This window comes from Hakea prostrata, chromosome 4 (genome assembly GCF_041222555.1).
Source record: "Hakea prostrata isolate BN-2017 chromosome 4, UWA_Hpros_2, whole genome shotgun sequence".
NCBI lineage: Eukaryota > Viridiplantae > Streptophyta > Magnoliopsida > Proteales > Proteaceae > Hakea > Hakea prostrata.
Window position 1 is genome coordinate 22,219,773 of NC_142603.1, and position 19,252 is coordinate 22,239,024.

Sequence of the window (19,252 nt, forward strand, 5' to 3'; positions counted from 1 at the left end):
CCATGCTTTGCATTCTAGCACCTTCTTTAGATAGCTGATCATTTTGTCATATTTTGCCTCGTATACCCCTATGACTTGGCTGACCACTAATTCATAATCACTTTTGACCTCAATATCTTGCACACATAGAGATCTAGCTAAATGGAGTCCTGCAATTAAAGCTTCATATTTTGCTTCATTATTTGAAGCATGAAATTTGAAGCAAAGTGCACTTTGAAGGACAAAACTAGTTGGACTCTAAAAAATCAATCCTGCTCTAGATCCTTGTGAGTGATTCGAGCCGTCAACATGGAGAATCCTAATAGGAATTTCACTAGGATTTCCTCGATCCATGGGTGGCGAGACACTTTTAGCGACAAAGTCCACTAAGATTTGTGCTTTTATTGTAGCTCTAGGTTTGTAATCAATATCATGCTCCGTTAATTCTACTGCCCAGGATACCATTCTCCCAGCGAGATCAGGCTTATGAAGAATCTTATTCAACGGTTAGTTAGTTAAAACAATAATAGAGTGTGCTTGAAAATATGGTCTAAGTTTCCTAGCCGCCGCTATTAAAGGCAAGGCATGTTTTTCAAATTCAGGGTATCTAGTTTCCACACCTAACAATGTTTGACTTACAAAGTAAATTGGATTTTTATGCATACATTCTCCGATTAATACTACGCTCAAAGCTACTATTGAAGAAGATAAATATATTTGTAGAGCCTCCCCTAGAATCGGCCAAGACACCATTGGTGGGCTTGTCAGTCTCCTTTTTAATTCTTCAAATGAAGTTTGGCATTCCTCTGAACATCTGAATTCATTTTGTGCATTTAAAAAGGTGCACCCTTATCTCCAGACCGAGATATAAATCTTCTTAGAGCTGCTATCTTCCCTGTCAAGCTTTCAAAATTTTTTTTTTTATCTTACTTGGAGGCTCCATGTCTATAATAGCTTTTATTTTATGGATTTGCCTCAATACCTCGTTGTATGACCATATACCCTAAAATTTTCCTGATGAGACCCCAAATGCACACTTTTCGGGTTTAAATCTCATTCCATTTCTTCTTAGAATGTCAAAACATTTTTTCAGATCAGACAAATGATCAGCTTTAACCTTACTCTTCACTAGGAGATCATCCACATATATACCTCCATGTTATAGCCAATCTGATTAGAAAATAATTTGTTCATCACCCTTTCGTAAGTTGCACTGGTGTTTTTTTAAACCAAAAGGCATGACCTTGTAACATTAGCTTTCTTGATTGGTCATAAATGCTGTATGGGGCTGATCTTCCTTTTTCATAAGATCTGATTGTAACCAAAATATGCTTCAAAAAAAACTTAACATTTTATGACCTAAAGTTGCATCTATCAGCTAATCAATTCATGGTAATGGGTAGCAGTCCTTTAGACAGGCTTTGCTCAAATCAGTGTAGTCTATACACATCCTCCATTTTCCATTGTGCTTTTTCACCATTATCACGTTTGCTAACCACTTCAGACATTCGATTAGCTCTATCAACTATGACTGTTTGTGCTTTTCCACTTCAACCTTTGTGGCCTCATGCTTTTTTGATGAGAAATTTCTTCTCCTTTGCATCACAGGCTTCACAATATTGTCAATCCAAAGGCTATGCTATGCCACTTCTCTGCTCCATCCTGGAATGTCTTGAGTTGACCACGCGAACACATCTGCATTCTTTTGAAGAAATTCCATTAGCAGCTTTTTTCCCATTTTGTCTATTCAGCTGTTATCATGGTCCCCCTCTCAAGATCTTCGAGTTTTTGAAAAATCTTTTCCAATTTCTCTACTGGTTCGCCTCTCTAGATTATTTCTTCATCCCTATTATCCTTAATTTCAATAGTTAAGGATAGAGCTTTACCTTGGATTTCAAATCCTTCAAAAATAGTTGTGTAACATTGTCTAAAAATTTTCTGATAAGATCGGCATTCCCCAATGCCTGACTGTGTTGGAAATTTCATTCTTAGGTGCCTTGTCAAAATGATAGCACCTATTGCATTCAAAGTTGGTCTTCCCAAAATCATATTATATGTTGACAAAAATTTGTCAACAAAAATTTTGTTACCGTCATTATTGTTCGAGGATGAGATCCCAATGTTACTGCCAATTTGATAATTCCTTCTACAGGGGTAGATTCTCCAAAGAATCCAAATAATCTAGTTCCATGTGGTCTAGATGAGTTTGGTTAGAAACCCCGTCATATCATCACCCTATCGGCGGGGTATTGATACCGAGTGACCCGTGGCAATAGTATTTGGTTGGTGGGCGCCAAGAATGCGAGAAGCATGAAAGGACACACAACATTGCCATGGGGGCCATTCATTGGTAGGGATTGCATATAATAGGCTTGGGCTCGTGCGCCCAAGAATGCGAGAAGTATGAGGGGACACGAGAGCTTCCTACCCATTATACGAATAGGACCAATAGGGTTAAGGGAAGGTGTAGTCCGAGAATGAGACATTGACCCTAGATAGAAAAGGATACTAAACCAAAAAGGTGAGAAGCATGAGGGGAGGTATCTTATGATGTGACTAAGTAGATGACTTGCATTGGGTTAGGCTTATCCTTAACATGTGCTAGTACTCATGCCAATGGTGTGATGTGAGAGAGGTGACCTAAACCCCATCCATGGTGATAGTCCGAGAAGGATGCCTTGACCCTTTACTAGGGATCTCAAGACATGTAACCAACTCGTGAGAGATCAGAGTGATGATACCTTCCCAGAGGAGGTTGTTCCGTCTTAATGTGTGTCTACCATTAAAGACTAACATCCGTTAGAGTATAGTTGCATTCTTGCATTTTGTACATATCATATTGCATCATGCTATGTTCTTGAATTGGATTGTAATCTGTTATTTGTATGTGAACTACTCGCTGAGTTATTTTAGCTCACCCCTTGAGGATAATGTTTCCTTTAGATGACTTTACAGGTGAAGAAGAGATCCCGAGCTCATGTTTATCCTTCCCATATATTATATATAGCTAAGGAAACAATCGGAGTTGACAATAGCTCGTGGTATGATCCATGTACCGGTATGGAGCACTATTACGGGTCCGATTAACAATGATAGAAGACCCCTCATACGTTGATGGGACTACGAGCTAGACATCGATCCTAAGTTGCAAGAGTACAAGCCATTGGAAAAAAGATGGAATTAGAAGAATGAACCACTAGAATACTTGGAACAATTTTGATCACTTCCTATATTCTTTACAATTATATACGTTAGGTTTATTTTTCTTCCACACTCTATTACTCTCATTATTTGACATCACTTCCGCACTCGATATTTGTTTTGAGAATCTTATGAGATCCTTACTTTTGATTTAATTCTTTAATTATATTAATACATTGATTGATTCTCACTCATGATTATACTATTGTGTGGAATGGTTGAATGATTGTCTGAGACTTGATCTTCAGGGCATTGGATCACACCTCTAGCTATTCGGGTAATAGGGTATTGGCTGAGGGGATGTGGCAGATGAATCACACACCATACCCAGTAGCACACCAAGTTCGTTGACCACTCTATGCCTAAAAAACTAAACTTGTTTATGCCATGACCCTATCTCAAAGTTTAAAATTGTTATCCCTAACCTTGAACCCTGGCAGGACAAACAAAGTCAAGTCCTGCTCTGATTGTTCTTGATTGGGTCAGATCAGGACATGTTAGACTTGCCTTGTCCTTGTCCTTTTCCTTGGCCCTAACAGATCTGATAAAAAGTATCTTCGGTAAATTGAAAATGAAATGGACAATTAGACAATGGAACTTCCAAAATCCTATCTATTATTAAAATTAATACAAGACTTAAAGAAAAAGATATAATTCCCTAAATATTAGTATTGCTTATGTGTTAAATCCAACATAATAGTATCTCAACTAGTGTGCAACAGAAAAATAAACTTCCATAATTTAACTTGGTGTTAAATCTAAATCATACGATAAAAAAAATAAAAAAAATAAACAAAAAAAAAAATATAACTTCCAATATACCACTTACTATCCATGTCACTATAAAATTTGATATCAATAATATCTCAACTAAATGCACCTAAAAAAAAAACATAAAGCTTCCATAATCCAACCTGTTAGTAAATTTGAATCATCTGATATAGAAAAGTAAATTAAAGAAGCAATTGTACTTCCAAGCTACTAATAATATGATGACATAAATCACCAAGAAATTGAAGAATTGGAGTAGTGGGGTTGAGACGAATCAGGATCAAAATCAGAGCTTTAATCAAGGTTAATATAAGGGTAAATATTATTGTCAAATTAATTAGAATAAAGGTTGAGAATAGAGACAAAATCAAGGGTTGGTATTTCCTTTGAACTCAAGCAAAAATCAAGACCATAATTAGGTCCAGAGTTAGAGACGGGTCAGCACAGGTAGCATAGAACAAAGACTAATTCCAAGCCTTGGGTTCTAACCCGCCATTAGGGTTAAAATCTTGAGCCCAACCTCTGTTATGGGCTCGGGCCAGGATAGGACCAAGGTAGGATTTTCCAGCGATGTTTAGCCATTTTAGAAAGTGGCAGCACGAGAAGTTCCTTCAAAATACGATATATGCCATATATCGGCAAAAAATGGGCCAAAAATCGCTGATTCTTCAATTTCTTGCCAATTTTTCGTCTTTTTTTTTTTTTTTGGTCAAACAAATTCTTTGGTGATTTTTTGTCATATGTATTTGAAATTAGGCCAAAAAGTAAGGTTGAATGATCAAAACGGATTAAGTATGGTGATACGGAGGAAATATGATCGAACCTGGTTCGTACTCGGTTTGACCCTCGACCTCGGTCGAGGCGGAGGGAATCGACTCACTTTCGAGCAAGCCGGGTCAGAAGATAGCCTTGCTGAGGAAGAAACCTAAATCGACAAGAAGCACGCCCTAATCCAACTTATGGATTAGGTTAATTACCCTAATGATAGCAGACACAACTTGGTCGGCTGTCACTTATCATTATTGAAGGGATAATCATTGAATAACTGTGAGGTTATCTCAGGAGTCCTCTACTAGTTCAAACTAGTAGAAGTCTATCGCTCAACGGATCTAACTGTTAGAATCCAACGACTATCCGAAGAAGGCTCAAATGCATCCAACGAAGAAGATTCGAAGGTACACTCTATATAAACCTTACTTACCTACGAGGTAAGGGGGACTCAGATCCATATACACACTGGTAGACGTAAACTATCAGAGGCTTACGATCTGACGCTTTCATTTTGCAGGTCATCACAAGGAGATTTAAGGGCTGAGCAGATTTTGGATGCATCATATGATAAGATTGGTTGAAAATTTGAAATGCATAATTAGAAACTATTAAGATTGATTGAAATTATAATAGAAAACCAAATTGTAAAGGTAATGTTGATTGAAATTATAATGGAAACAATGATGCAATTGAAATTATGTAAACTTGTTATAATTGGAAACAAAGATGTATGATATTATAAAGTAAGGGTCACTAAATCTATAAATTTATAATCAGAAGTCAAATCATAAGTTAATATTTGTATCTCTTTCTATAATAATTACTATTTATTAAAAAAAAAAATCAGACCAAATCTAGAAATTTTATTCTCACTTGATAAAAAACTGTTTATGAAATGACGTAATCATTAAATATTCAAGTTCACGTGGTTTTATTGGAGAAAAGATTATTTGTTCTACACAAGCACATATACACCAAATAATTGGTTGAGATAACAAAAAAAAATTACAAGAATATGTTGAATTTTTAAAATTTTAATTTTCAGTCGATTACTTGACATAAACGTGCAGTAGACAATTTTTTTCCAACTTTCTTTGCTTATGAGCTCCATATTTCTAGGTAACGAAAAAATAATAAAGGATAAATTATTATAATATTTCCACTTTCATGTCATGAATCACGCGATTCCATTTTATAAGGCTTTGTTGGTGAGAAAACTATTAAAAAAACGAAAATGTTAAAAGAAAATAGCTGGAAGAAATAAATAAATAAATATAAAATGACGATTTGGAAATCTCTATTGGTTTATATAATACATTGATATAAAAAAAATGGAAAACCTTTAATAAAAATTGAAAAAATAAAAAAATAAAAAAAAAAAAACCGGAAGGAAGACCAAGTTTTTTCTTCACATCTTTCGCATGTGCTAAAAGCGGAAAGATGAAGTTTCTTCCACAACAATCAGTCGGACCTTTTCTGTTAATATATTAGTGCCAATTAAATAATAGGACAACGGACTCAGATCTATCATTTTCAAACCAGTCGTTAAAAACCAAGAATAAGTAACAGACGACGGTTTGATAAATAGGCCAACCTGAGTTGGTTCGTATTCACATTAGGAAAAGAGAATGAAAGAAAAAGTCGACTTTAAAGAAACAAATGAGGAAACTAACATTCGAAGAAGTGCTTGCGTAGGCTTAACCGGGTCACGTACTGTACTACACCTCTATAAATACCACCTCGTTCAGGGTCTTTTTCACATCAATTCGAACGTTTCTGAATCCTCTACAGAAGTCTTAGCTTCTACTCCTGTCTATTTGTGTTTTGTTTCCTTTCTGTTTCTTGAGGATGGAAGCTGCTGGGGAGAAAAAATATGCTTTACTGATGGCTGCTAGAGACTCAGAGTATGTGAAGAAAGTGTATGGTGGGTACTTCAATGTGTTTCTGAATGCATTTGCAGACGAAGGGGAAACATGGGATATGTTCAGTGTTGTGGATGGAGTGTTCCCTGACTTGGATGATCTTGATAAGTATCATGGTTTTGTAATCAGTGGTAGTCCTTTTGATGCTTATGGAAATGACTCCTGGATCTTGAAGCTTTGCTCTTTGCTGCGTAGACTGGACTCCATGGGGAAGAAGGTGCTGGGGATATGTTTTGGCCATCAGGTACTCTTTTGTATAGGTTTTTATTAATGAGCTACTTCTTTTACTTTCTCGTAGAGTTCACCTCTTCCTTGTCTTGGCATTTACATCTTGGTGTGTTTCATTGACTAGGTCTTGTGCCGAGCACTGGGTGGTAAGGTTGACAGAGCTTGTGGTGGATGGGACCTTGGGTTAAGGGAAGTCAACATGGTAGGGGAATTGCCGCCCTGTAGCATCTTTGATGGCCTACAGGAGATTCCAGCCACTCTCACCATTATTGAGTGTCACCAAGATGAGGTACATAGCCTTGCTCACCTTCTGTACATAGACTAATCGTAAGGCTGGACACAATCGGTGTAAAGGGGTGTAGGGTGTTCTCTTGGGGAGAGGAAAGACTGAGAACTACACATAGTATGGATTTTTTCATACATTTATTTTTCTACATCCAAGTTCATTCAGCTCAGTTTACATGCACCTCGCCTACATCCTTAAGATAGTTTCTTAGTCCCTAGCCCCAAGGGGATTCAATCTCTTGACTTCACATTTCTTGTTGAAAACTCAATACAATCGCTTGATTTCCTATTTTTATGGGCTTAATTTATTATCTCATTTCATATCAATCTACAAGTCGTATAGTTACTAATAAGATTTAACTCAATGGTGCAGGTAAGAGAGGTTCCATTGGGTGCCAAAGTGATTGCATTCTCCAACCAGACTGGAGTGGAGATGTTTGTTCTAGACCACCACATATTAGGCATTCAAGGCCATCCCGAGTACACCAAAGACATCTTATGTAATATAATTGACCGTCTTACTAACAACTACTCCATAAAGGTAAATAATCACTTCTTTTATGCTACTTCATTAGCATGATTCATTCCCTTTTGAAGGAGAAACTTACTTATTTGATTTTTCTACAGAAAGAATTTGCTGAACATGTGAAATCAAGATTGGAGCTTGCAGAACCAGATAGGAAGTTCTGGTTAAAGATATGCAAGAACTTTCTGAAGGGAGTGCAAGCTTTTTGAGCTTAGTTTTATTTACTCTCCCTCTATATTCAAACTAAAAAGATGATGTAATAAGTTTTTTTCAGTAATCTTTTTAGGAAAAAGATAAATTTCTAAAATGAAGACCTCCTTCATTTCCTGCAATAAAAGAAAGTTAGAGAATATAAGTTATTTGTAGAGTGAAGATCTCTTTCATTCACTGTAATAAAATAAACTTGTTGATATGTACTTGTTTTATTTGATGAGAATCTAGTTCATTTGGTAATTGAAGAAATCACATAGTATCAATCAAGATTTAGCTAAAGGGTATACGGATATGTGATAATGATTGGTTTTGTCCAACGTGTGATGGTGATTGGCTACCCTATACACCCGTCCATCACTGGTGATTGTGATTGCACTTATACTGCAATCCGTTTTTAACAGAAGCCAAACAAACCTCTATTACCTTGTACAGTTGACCCAACAGTGCCTGCAATTCCATAGCTTGACTATATCTTCAGCCTTGCAGCCCTCATCACTTGATGCAACCCATCATCTAGATTTGCAACTACTTGAGAAATTATTGAAGCCTGGTTAGTTCAATAGTGGTGTCGGGCCCATCGGCAAGAGCCCAATATTTAGCCTCAATACTAGAGCGTGCAATGGTAGCTTGGCTTGCAATCACTAGGACAGTCTACCAAATTGGCGTCAAAGAGTATGAGATTTTTAGTTTAAGTGGCTCTAAAAACATCAAATCATGATCCAAAGTGCCTTTGAGATATTGCAGATTGGCTAAAACATCGGTTCAACGATCAATAGTTGGGGAATGCATGAATTGAGAGACTTTATTTATTGTAAACTAAATACCTCCAATGGTCTAATATAAGGTTGGATCATGCATGGGCTGTCCAGAAGACTTGGTGAGAGGTGGAGAAACCACAATAGGAGTGGAGAATGCTTTGGAATTTGACATGTCAACCCTTTGTAACAAATCTTTGGTGTTGACAGAGGATTATTCCCATATGTGTTCAAAGAACATTGACAGTAAGAAGTGTGGTGGTCCCAAATCGTTAAGGACAGAAACAGAGGCCATAGTCTGAAAAAATGATAACAAGTAGATCAAACATCCATATCAATCACCGATTGTGTCGCTAGCCAATCAAAAATAAAGTCCTATACTAATTAGCTAGCAGAAATATGGGGTTAAACTACGGGGAACTAAAAGGCTAATTAACCAAGATTGAATTAAACAAAACCTAATTTAAAGTAAATCAGAATTTTTCATTTTACTTTAAAAAACACAAAATAATTATTTAATGCAAAATTCTAAATACAAATAAGTGATAGTCTTTGGGATTCTGATCCAATGCTTTTCACTAACCGATTTAACTCTAGACCTCAAAACAAAAGATGATCGCTCCTAGATATGCCCTATCTTTGCAAGACTGTCATCCTTCAAGCGAAGGCACGCTTAGTTTGCTTAGGTATAGAGCGCCATCAATCATATTCATAATTCAAAGCATCAATTAGAAGGCGTATATCAAATTAGTGAAATAAGCAACGATTCATCTACATTACAAAGAAAAAGGAACTAGATACTCATTATAAAAAAAGCTCATAAAATTAATAATAATGGAATTGAAGCTCTTGCAAGGATCGCTACCAATTGGGAATAGGACTCTGATGAAAACTTTAGTTTCTGACAAAAAACGCTACTGAACTCCTAGACAAAATAAGGGTGGAGACGGGTTCATGGTCTTCTTCTTGCACAATGAGAGAGAGAGAGAGAGAGAGAGAGAGAGAGAGAGAGAGAGAGAGAGAGAGAGAGAGAGAGAGAGAGATGAAAGCCAAGATCCTTGTTTGCCTTCTTCCCCTCTATCCGTGGTTGACTCTTCCTTTTTATCTCTCCTGCATCCTATGAATTTGTCCTCTTTACTCATTAATTTGACCCTTATTTGTTCCGATTCTGGGAAAATTCAAAACTGGAAAGTCGTAGATAGTTTTTGTCATCTTTTTATAACATCATGAATCACCTCAATCCAAGTACAAACGAGAAAGGTATGCCCAAAACACTTGAGGTTGGTATGTTAGCAAGATTTTCGGATCTTGTTACTAATTTTGTTCCTTGGGCCTTCACCTGTTTCCAATCTGGCTAAGATTCATCCTCACCTTGCATTAATTAAATTGAATCTCAACATTCATGATTCTTGGGCAGCAAGACTGAATCCCACGACTTTAATTTGATTAAAATCCACCAATATCTAATATGTTTGTCAACTTTGCTCCATATTATATGTAATAACAAAAATCACCTTATTCCTGAAAAAGACACGAAGATACTCAATAAGCTCTCTTCTAATTAACGAAGTATAGGAAATTAAATCAAATAAATAATGATAAATGCATGCTTATCAAATACCCATGCACTTAAATGTTTGATTGTCCTTGAGCAAAATCAGACAATAAAAGCAATAATAATAAAAAAAAAAAGACCTAACTCACTTTCCTAGGAATCATGGTTGCACATAGCATGTGCAACAGGACTTTAAACCAATCATGGTTGCACTTAACATGTGCAACAAGACTTTAAACCCCTAGGTTACCCTAGTGGACAAGTTGTGTCACACTAGTGTTTGTAGAGAATATACACACAATTCTTAAGTGCTCATCTACTTTTTCTTGCAATAGTAAGAGTAAGAAGATAGATTCCAAGACAAAGACACTTCATTAAAGATTGAAGGGAATAGAGGCACCCCCACACTTAAGCTCTCTTTACATCCCCCTTTTGATTCTAGCTCTAGGCAAACAATTCAATTAGGAGTCTCCTCTTATCTTCAAACCACCAGTTCACCCTCATATAAGACTAATCTCGGTACCAAGCAATACCAAGAACTCATGATCTAAGCAATATTGACTTTCTTAGACATTTCATATTTATAAGCACATTATTCACTTATTTTGTTAATGCACACAAATCTAGTCCATGCAATGTTTGCCTCTTAAGCTTTATAGATAGCCCATTTAGCGAGTGTTGGGTCTTAAAGGACAAGGTAAAGAACACCGCTTGGACTTACTTACTCAAGCCAACTAAGCTATGGGCTAAGAGTAGACCAAAGACACCCCAACCGTTTGACGTGAGGCATGATGTTGGTGACACCAAGACCTTGTTACTAAGAAGGAAGTCTATACTTTAAACTTTAACAAAAATTTTCACCTTATACTTCAGTTTAATTCACATTTAACAACCGTCTCTTCACTTGTCACCAAAAGTGCAAAGCAATACAAGACAACTAGATGGTCAAACCTTTCAGACTAATTAGAGTTCCTATTTCTTGATTCAACCTCAATCTCAAACTGTAAAACCCATTACTATCTCAAGAGGGTGCTCATCACATCAGATGGGATTTCTAAAACCCTTCAACTCCCATTTCACATCCAAGCAAGGAATGAAAAACATACATCTTACCAAAGGCAGAAAAAAAAAAAAATCGGGAACTCATAATCTCTGTGACAATGCTCTACCAACTATCAATGAGTCTCACTTGAGCTGACACCCCCCCCCCCCACTCTCACATCTCCCTCACCGATACCCTAACTCCAATACCCGGATGTGTGATCCACAGCCCCTAAGAGCAAATCTCAACAATCATCCTCCCACATAGCATAATAGTATAATCATGAGTAAGGAATAATCATTGTATTGATGTAATTAAAGAATAAACATTGAATGGATCTCAGGTGGATCTCATAACAATATCAGAGTGCGGAAAAATGATGCCAATATAATCAGAGTAAAAGAGTAAGCGGAAATAAACTCTATCAAACTAATCTATATCCTCTAATGGTTCTTCTTCTTCTTCAATTCTAGTCTTCTTCTCAGTGGGCTTGTGTTCTTGTAGCTTAGGATCAACATCGACTTCATAATCCCATCAACAAGCAACGCGATGTCTATCATTGTTGATCGGTGTCATGATAGTACTCCACATTGGTAGAGTCATACCACGGGCCAGTATCATCTCCCACTGCTTCCTCAGCTGCATAATATAGGGAAGGGTCCTCCAAATTGGAGCTCAAGATCTCTTCCTCACATGCATATTCATCTAAACAAACATTGGCTCCGAAGGGTGAGCTCAAAAGAACTCAACAAGTAGTTCAAAATACAGATAACAATTACAATCAATATTCAAGAACAAAGCACGATGCAATATGATATGAGACAATGTCCAAGTATGCATCTAACTCTAACATATGTTAATCTCTAGTGGCAGACATGCATTAAGATAGAATACCATACTCCTCTGCGAGCAATCTCAGTCACTCTCCATCACGACTTTTATGCACTTTTTTTGGGTAATCCGCGGTAGTTAGGTCAAGGCATCCATCTCAGACAATCACCATGGTTGGGGTTTAGGTCACCACTCTCTCACTTCACCATTGGTATGAGTATTGACGCATGTCAGAGTTATACCTAGCCCAATGCACGTCATCTACTCGAGTCATATCAATCTTAGGGTCGGATACTTCCCTTCCTTGCCTCTCGCAATCCGTTCTAGTACCCTTCCCCCTAAAGTCATCGTATCCTATGGCTCCAACCAACTCGGACTACGGACTCTTAACCCTATTGGTCATCCACATATAATAAACGGGAAGTTCTCATGTCCCTTCATGAGTTGCCTACTAATCTTGAGAGCTCATGAGCCTAGGCTTATTATAATAAGACCCTACTAATGAATGGCCCCCACAATGTGATTATGTCTCTCTCACAAGTTGGATACCGGTTATGAGCGCCAACAATCCCCATTACTGCAACGAGTCACTTGGCCTCAATACCCACGCCAATAGGGTGAGATATGATGGGGTTTGCAACCAAACACTTCTAGACAAATCCTAGGTATGACACCTAGTAACCATGGAAAACACCAAGGGGCATCAAAGGAAAGTGTCCCATACCACCTCCACTAATGTCCCGAGACAGAAACACCAAACTTGCAATCCCCATTCCATAATCACAACCTAGGCAATCACATTACAACATGATTCCAAATATAATATTATATCATAATCCATTCACATTCTTACAACTATGCATAGCATCATAACGAACAACATTCTGAAATTACAAGGGCATATCCATTATGAACAAGTCCTAAAACAATAATATAGATCATGCATTCAAAAACATAAAGTAACTTATGTTAACTTTAAGTGAACATCCTTACCTTCTTGTCATTTTGAAACCTTTGGATAGTAGACCAAAAGGTAGATTCAAACTTGCCAAAGAAACCCTACAAATATGATGATTCAATGTTAGGAACAAACCCTAAAAGTTCAATAATGAAAAGAGGGCATAACAAGGGATTTTGCTGTCATTGTACCTTTTGATCGCTTGACCTCGTCGCCCGGGACTGCTAAGCCAATCGACCAAGGCTATTGTGGATTGCCAAAGCCAAAATTGACCAAAAACTTATCGTTTGGACTCCAATCACTCTAAAATTGTTTAGGAAACTCATAAATAATAGTAGGACACTATCTAATATGATTTAAGCATCAATTATGGTCAAATGAGTGAAAACCTAAAGAGTCCTAATTTAGTTTTCATCCGAAATCAATCCGTAGATTCACAGATAGACTAGAGTGAATGGGTGGACTAAGAGAATAGTAGAATAAGTCTGAAAACAACTTAGAATATGATCTAGCATGGATTGGAAATTAAACTAATCAAAGAGAATAATAATCATATAGATTCATGCTAGGCTTTTACCGAAATCTCAATACTGGTTGGTCACCTGGGTTGGTCACTTGGGGCGACCAAGGTAGGCTACCAACATGTACCTCTTTGGTCAAAATAGTATTTCGGTCCTCCAAATGCTCTATCTTCCTCTTGGGTCCATTTCTAAGTTATAGAAGGGTCTTACTGTTTGTCCATCTCCTAAGTCCGTCATCGATCAAGTTAGATCTTCTTCCGAAATCCACAAGGTTTCTATATTAGCATCATCTCCATCTACTTCCATTGGTTCCAAGTCAGATCCAATGGGTTCAATTTGGATGGCCCATAGTTATCTTCTTCCTACACTTTGGGTTTTCGGACCCACAATATAGATTTTCGGGTTAGGGTTATAAGTTTCACACCCACAATACATAAATTATGCAATGCCCCCAATCCATGCAACACATAAAAGAAAATAAAAGAAAACACAGTATAAGTAAATAAAGGAAACAGTGTACCCAATGTCTGAAATCGGGATAAAACTTGTAGCAAAAATACCTAACAAGGCAAATAAAAAGAACAATAAATAACATCTAAACGAATGGGTTGCCTCCCATAAAGTGCTAAGTTTACAGTCTTCAGCCAGGCTTAGTGAGAGACTCAGGAAGAGTCTTGAGGCAGATCTTCTAGGTCCAACTTCTCAACAAGTTGGCCATTGTGCACCTTTTAAAGGTGACTGGAGCATTACATAACCCAAATGGCATTTGTTGAATGCAAATGTTCCAAAAGGGGCAAGTAAACATGGTTTTCTCTTGGTCAATAAGATAAATGGGGATTTTACTGTAATCATAGTAACCATCGAGAAAGCAATAGTGGCTTTGCTCTACCAATCTCTCTGAAATCTAGTTAATAAATGGCAAGGGGAAGTGATCCTTCTTGGTGACTTTGTTCAACTTCCAATAATCTATGCAGACATGCCAATCCATAGTGGCATGAGTTGGACAAGGTCACCATTGTCATTTGGAACCACAATGATGCCGGATTTCTTGAGGACAACCTAGGTAAGACTGACTTCATTGTTAGAGATAAAGTAGATAATTCTGGGCATCTAACCACTTAATCACCTCATTTTTCACTACCTCCCTCATGTGGATTCAGATGACGCTGAGCATTGCTACGAAGTTTTGTACCATCCTCACAATATATCCTAAGAATACAAATAAAAGAGTTTATGCCCTTAAAATTCGCTAAGGACCAGTCAATGGTTGCCTTGAAATCATAAATCACTCCTAAAAGTTGGTCTTATTGCCTAGGTGATAGATCAAAAGAAATAATGATTAGGAAGGTTTCATCTTTCTCTAAGAATGCATACTTTATATTAGAAGGGAGAGGTTTAAGATCCAACATAGGGGAAAATATGAGGGATGAGGGTTGGGAAGATGCAGCCAATGGAGGTAAAGGCTCGAATCTAATTGTAAATGGTGGCTGGTCCAAAGGAGTGGAAGAGTCCAACAATGTGTTGACTTCTTCAATATTCAAGTCAAATTCTTCAAATGTCAAGTTGTGTTGTAGGGGATCATCAATTAGCATGTTGGAAGTATAATCAATCACTACCTCATCAACAAGATTAATCACAAAGCACTCTTCATCCCTATTTGGGCTTAAAGATGCATTGAAAATGTTGACTTTAAGTTTCTTATTGCCAAATGATATGTCCATGACACTCGATCTACAATTGATGCAAGCATTTCAAGTGGTTGAGAAGGGGCATCCCAGAATGATTGGTGGAAGCTTATTGATAGTTGGATTGTTCATATCTAGGATCAGAAAATCTATAGGAAGATATAGATCATTAACTTTACCAAAACATTTTCAAGTAGCCCACAGGGTCATTTGATTGAGTGCTCTGCTAATTGTAGAATCACCTAAGTGGGTTTCAAATCTCCTAGACCAAACTTATCATAAACCAAACCTGGAAAAATATTCACACTAGCTCCCAAATTGAGCAATGTTTTACTTATTGATAGATCTCCAATGACACATGAAATTAAAGATTTACCTAGATCTTTAAGTTTATGGGGCAGTTGGTTGGAAATTTTCGAGCTTACATGTTCAATTAGGTACGAAGTTTTAGGAGTCTAAGTTCTTTACTTATGTTGTAGGGTGCATAAATCTTTCAGGAATTTAGCATAAGCTTAGACTTGCTTGATAGCATCCAATAGTGGAAGATTGATACGAACTTGTTGGGACAAGTCAATAATCTATTGCATCTTAGCATTCTTTCCAAAATCTAGAATTGAGGACTCAAGAGCTTCATGGTGTCTCTTTACTAAGCTTATGTAAATCATCACCATTCTCATGGGTAAAATCATCCTCTACTTGGCTCTCAAGATCAGTGGGTAATGGATTAAGAGTAGGAGAAGGTGAATAATATTCTTTCCCACTACGTGTCACGATAAAGACTACTTGGACTTGTTTTTTCCTAGACCCAACTTGATGATTAGGGTCACCTATTGGTTGACTAGTTAATTGGCCAGCCTCCCTCTTACTAATGACATCAGTTAGTTGACCAAGTTGGGTATCTAATTTATTAATGGACTTAGAATGAGAATGCAACAATTAAGTGTTTTGCTCTAGTCCGCTAGGCGCCTTTAGTACCTAATCCTCAAATGATGAATTTTGTGAGGGTTGGTGAACTAATGGTTGCCCACTGCTATAGGCATTAGGTTGCATATTAAATAGAGGTGATCTATAAAGTAGTTGATTAGAGGGATTGGGCATTGAATTTTGCCATAAAAAATTTGGGTTTTTTCTCTATCTTGGGTTATAAGCATTAAAATATGGATCATTGCCTGGCTTAGAGACTTCCTAGGCTAAATGTGCATGCTCCTGAATGAACCCAAGATATTGTGTAGCCAAATTGCAATCAATGACATTGTGGGAAAGGCTAGAACATAAAGCACATATTTCAATCTGACTAGGTGGAGAGAAATTTGTAAGAAACGAAGATGGTTTTTTTTTTTTTTTTTCCCTAATGACAAGAGATAGTACAATTTCTTGGATAGCAAGTCAACCTTAGTGCTCATCTCAACGGTAGGATTGATCTCATAGAGACCACTCCACTTTGGTTGCCCGGTGAATGGAATCTCAATCCTAGCTGCAAAAACATGGTGTTGGGAGTTTTCACTAAGAGCCTCAAAAAGTTCCCACACCTTATTCTCATTCTTGTGCATGAAATTCCCACCAAAAAAAGAGTGAACCATTTGCCTGTGTTGGTCTCTAAAGCCATCATAAAAGCACAGAACCAATTGCCATTTAGGAATAGCATAGTGGGGGCACTTTCTAAGTAATTCGTTAACTCTTTCCCATGCCTCATGAAATTGTTCTCCTTCTTGTTGGGAGAAACTCGTTGTCGCTCTCCTAGGGCTATTGGTATGACCAGTAGGGAAGAATTTTTTAAGGAATGCCTGTTGCATTTCTACCCAAGTGAAAATTTTAACATTATCCAAGGAATAAAGCCAATGCTTAGCTTTATCCTTAAGTGAGAATGAGATAGAACTAACCTTAAAGCATCGTCTGATTCATTGAATTTCAACCTTGAAGGACACCTCTAAAAACTCATCTAAATGCTTATAAGGCTTTTCATTGGCAAGTCCATTAAAAGATGGTAGCATTTGAATCACACTAGACTTGATCTCATATTGAGTAGCCTCTATGTCAAGCAATTTAATACAAGAAACTAGAGTATATGCAGTAGGAATGAAATGCTCACTCAAGGGCCTCATTGGGAGCTCATTGTTTTCCATGGTTATTTGCCTCCTAGGGTTGGCCAAGGTCTATTCTAATTCTAAGTCAAGCGGGGTCAACTTAGGGTTTAGGGATCGGCGACCATGCATCCACATGAAACAAAAATAACTAAATAAAAAAAATTGAAAGAAAATTACTACAAAAAAAGAGAGGGTTTAGAACGTACCTGAAACGCAATCCAATTGATCTTCCAAATAGAATTGGGATCGGAGGGGTGAGGATTTATAAAAATTAACCTAAAAACCCAATCTAATGCAAATATTACAATTGAACTATCCTAAATACAATTACATCTAAGAAATAAAAGATAACAACCTACACTAATTATCAAATCGCTACTCTTGCAATTACCTATAAGACAAAAGAAAAAAATATTGGTTAAAAAATCAAAGTAAAAAATCAAAAATAAAAAACACTAAAATGACTCTAAAAATTATGCCTAGTTGACAAAATCAATCTTAGAAACCGTGCTTCAGTTCCCGGCAACAGCACCAAAATTTGATTGTGTCGCTAACCAAGCAAAATTAAAGTCTTATACTAGTCTAGCTAGCAGAAAATACGAGGTTGAACAACAGGGAACTAAAAGGGTTAAGTTACCAAGATTGAATTAAACAAAACCTAATTTTAAAGTAAATATTAATTTTTTTATTTATTTTACTTTAAGAAACACAAAGAAATTAAACTAATAATTAATGCGAAAACTTTAACTATAAATAAGTGATGGTCATTGAGATGGTCATTGCGATTTCAAATCCCCAATGCTTTTCACTAACCGATTTAACTCTACATCTCAAAACAAAAGATGGTCTCCTAGAAATGCCCTATCTTCGCAAGACTATCATTCATCACCGAAGCTTATAGAGCATCATCGGTTAGACTCACAATTTAAAGCATCAACTAGAAGGCTTATAACTATCAAATTAATGAAATAAGTAATGGTTCATCTGCATCCCAAAAAATAAGGAACTAGCTGCTCATTATAACAAAGCTTATAAAACTAATAAGGAATTGAATTTCTTGCAAGGACTGCTACTAATCGTAGATAGCACTTGACGAAAGCTTTGGTTTCATTTTGGGTAATTGATCATTTTGAAGCCCTATTTATATATATATATATATATATATATATATGTATTGTTCTAAAATGTGTCATTATGTTCTAAAGCTGCCAAGAGAATGTCGAGCTTCTCAAGAGAACCCTCTCCAAGTGTGGAAGTGTCCGTCAAGGTTTCCAATCACCGTTTCTCTTTCTTAAAGGTTACTATCCATCTTCTTTGTTTTTAGGTCTTCTGTTTTGCTTGATCTCCCTACTGTATAGATCAACTTCTAGGTCTATACTTGTTGTTATGACCTACCTCTTCCATCCTCTTTGTTTTAGAGATTTCACTCTAGCTCTTCTGTGAACTTCACGGTAAGATTTCAGAGAAGACCAAGTATAAAATCCATTAGGTTTTCATACTTTTTGTTTGGTTTTATCTCAAAACCATGTTAGACCATGATCTATTATGAATTCAGACTAGTATCTTCTATCCTCTTTACTCTAGAGTGAATCCCCACTCACTCTAGTTCTTCCATGAATCCTGCGGTATGATTTCGATAGAAACCTAAATAGGATTCGTTAGGATTTCATTCTGTTTGCTATGATTGATCTCTAAACTATACTAGATAATGTCCTACCATGATTTCAGAATATTCTATTTAATTTCGGAGTAGTTTGGAACCCAAACGAGAAATTTCCTGTCTATCTGCACATATTATGTCCGTACATAGAGCATTGGTCACCTACCCTGGTTGCCTGGGGCAACCAAGCCTAATGTTGGCAGATTGGTAGTTGGGTTGAATGCCCTGGTTGCCCCAAGCAACCCACCCATTGTCCAATTGGTTA

General features: G+C 36.9%; 1 protein-coding gene across 1 annotated transcript; it reads left to right on the forward strand.

Annotated features, from left to right (window-relative positions):
• The first annotated feature begins 6,500 nt into the window (after window positions 1–6,500).
• LOC149018510 (gamma-glutamyl peptidase 3-like) lies at window positions 6,501–8,019 on the forward strand. The gene is made up of 4 exons (XM_089154378.1): window positions 6,501–6,888; window positions 6,997–7,161; window positions 7,531–7,698; window positions 7,785–8,019. The coding sequence occupies exons 1-4, from the start codon at window positions 6,571–6,573 to the stop codon at window positions 7,890–7,892; spliced, it is 759 nt and encodes a 252-aa protein (XP_089010504.1). The 5' UTR covers window positions 6,501–6,570; the 3' UTR covers window positions 7,893–8,019.
• Window positions 8,020–19,252: the final 11,233 nt, after the last annotated feature.

Excerpts from the sequence above, each read along its gene's own strand:
- LOC149018510 (XM_089154378.1), top strand. The coding sequence starts at position 6,571 with ATGGAAGCTGCTGGGGAGAAAAAATATGCTTTACTGATGGCTGCTAGA. Across the intron at positions 7,162-7,530 it reads TTGAGTGTCACCAAGATGAG|GTAAGAGAGGTTCCATTGGG; the intron begins GTACATAGCCTT and ends TCAATGGTGCAG. Across the intron at positions 7,699-7,784 it reads CTAACAACTACTCCATAAAG|AAAGAATTTGCTGAACATGT; the intron begins GTAAATAATCAC and ends ATTTTTCTACAG.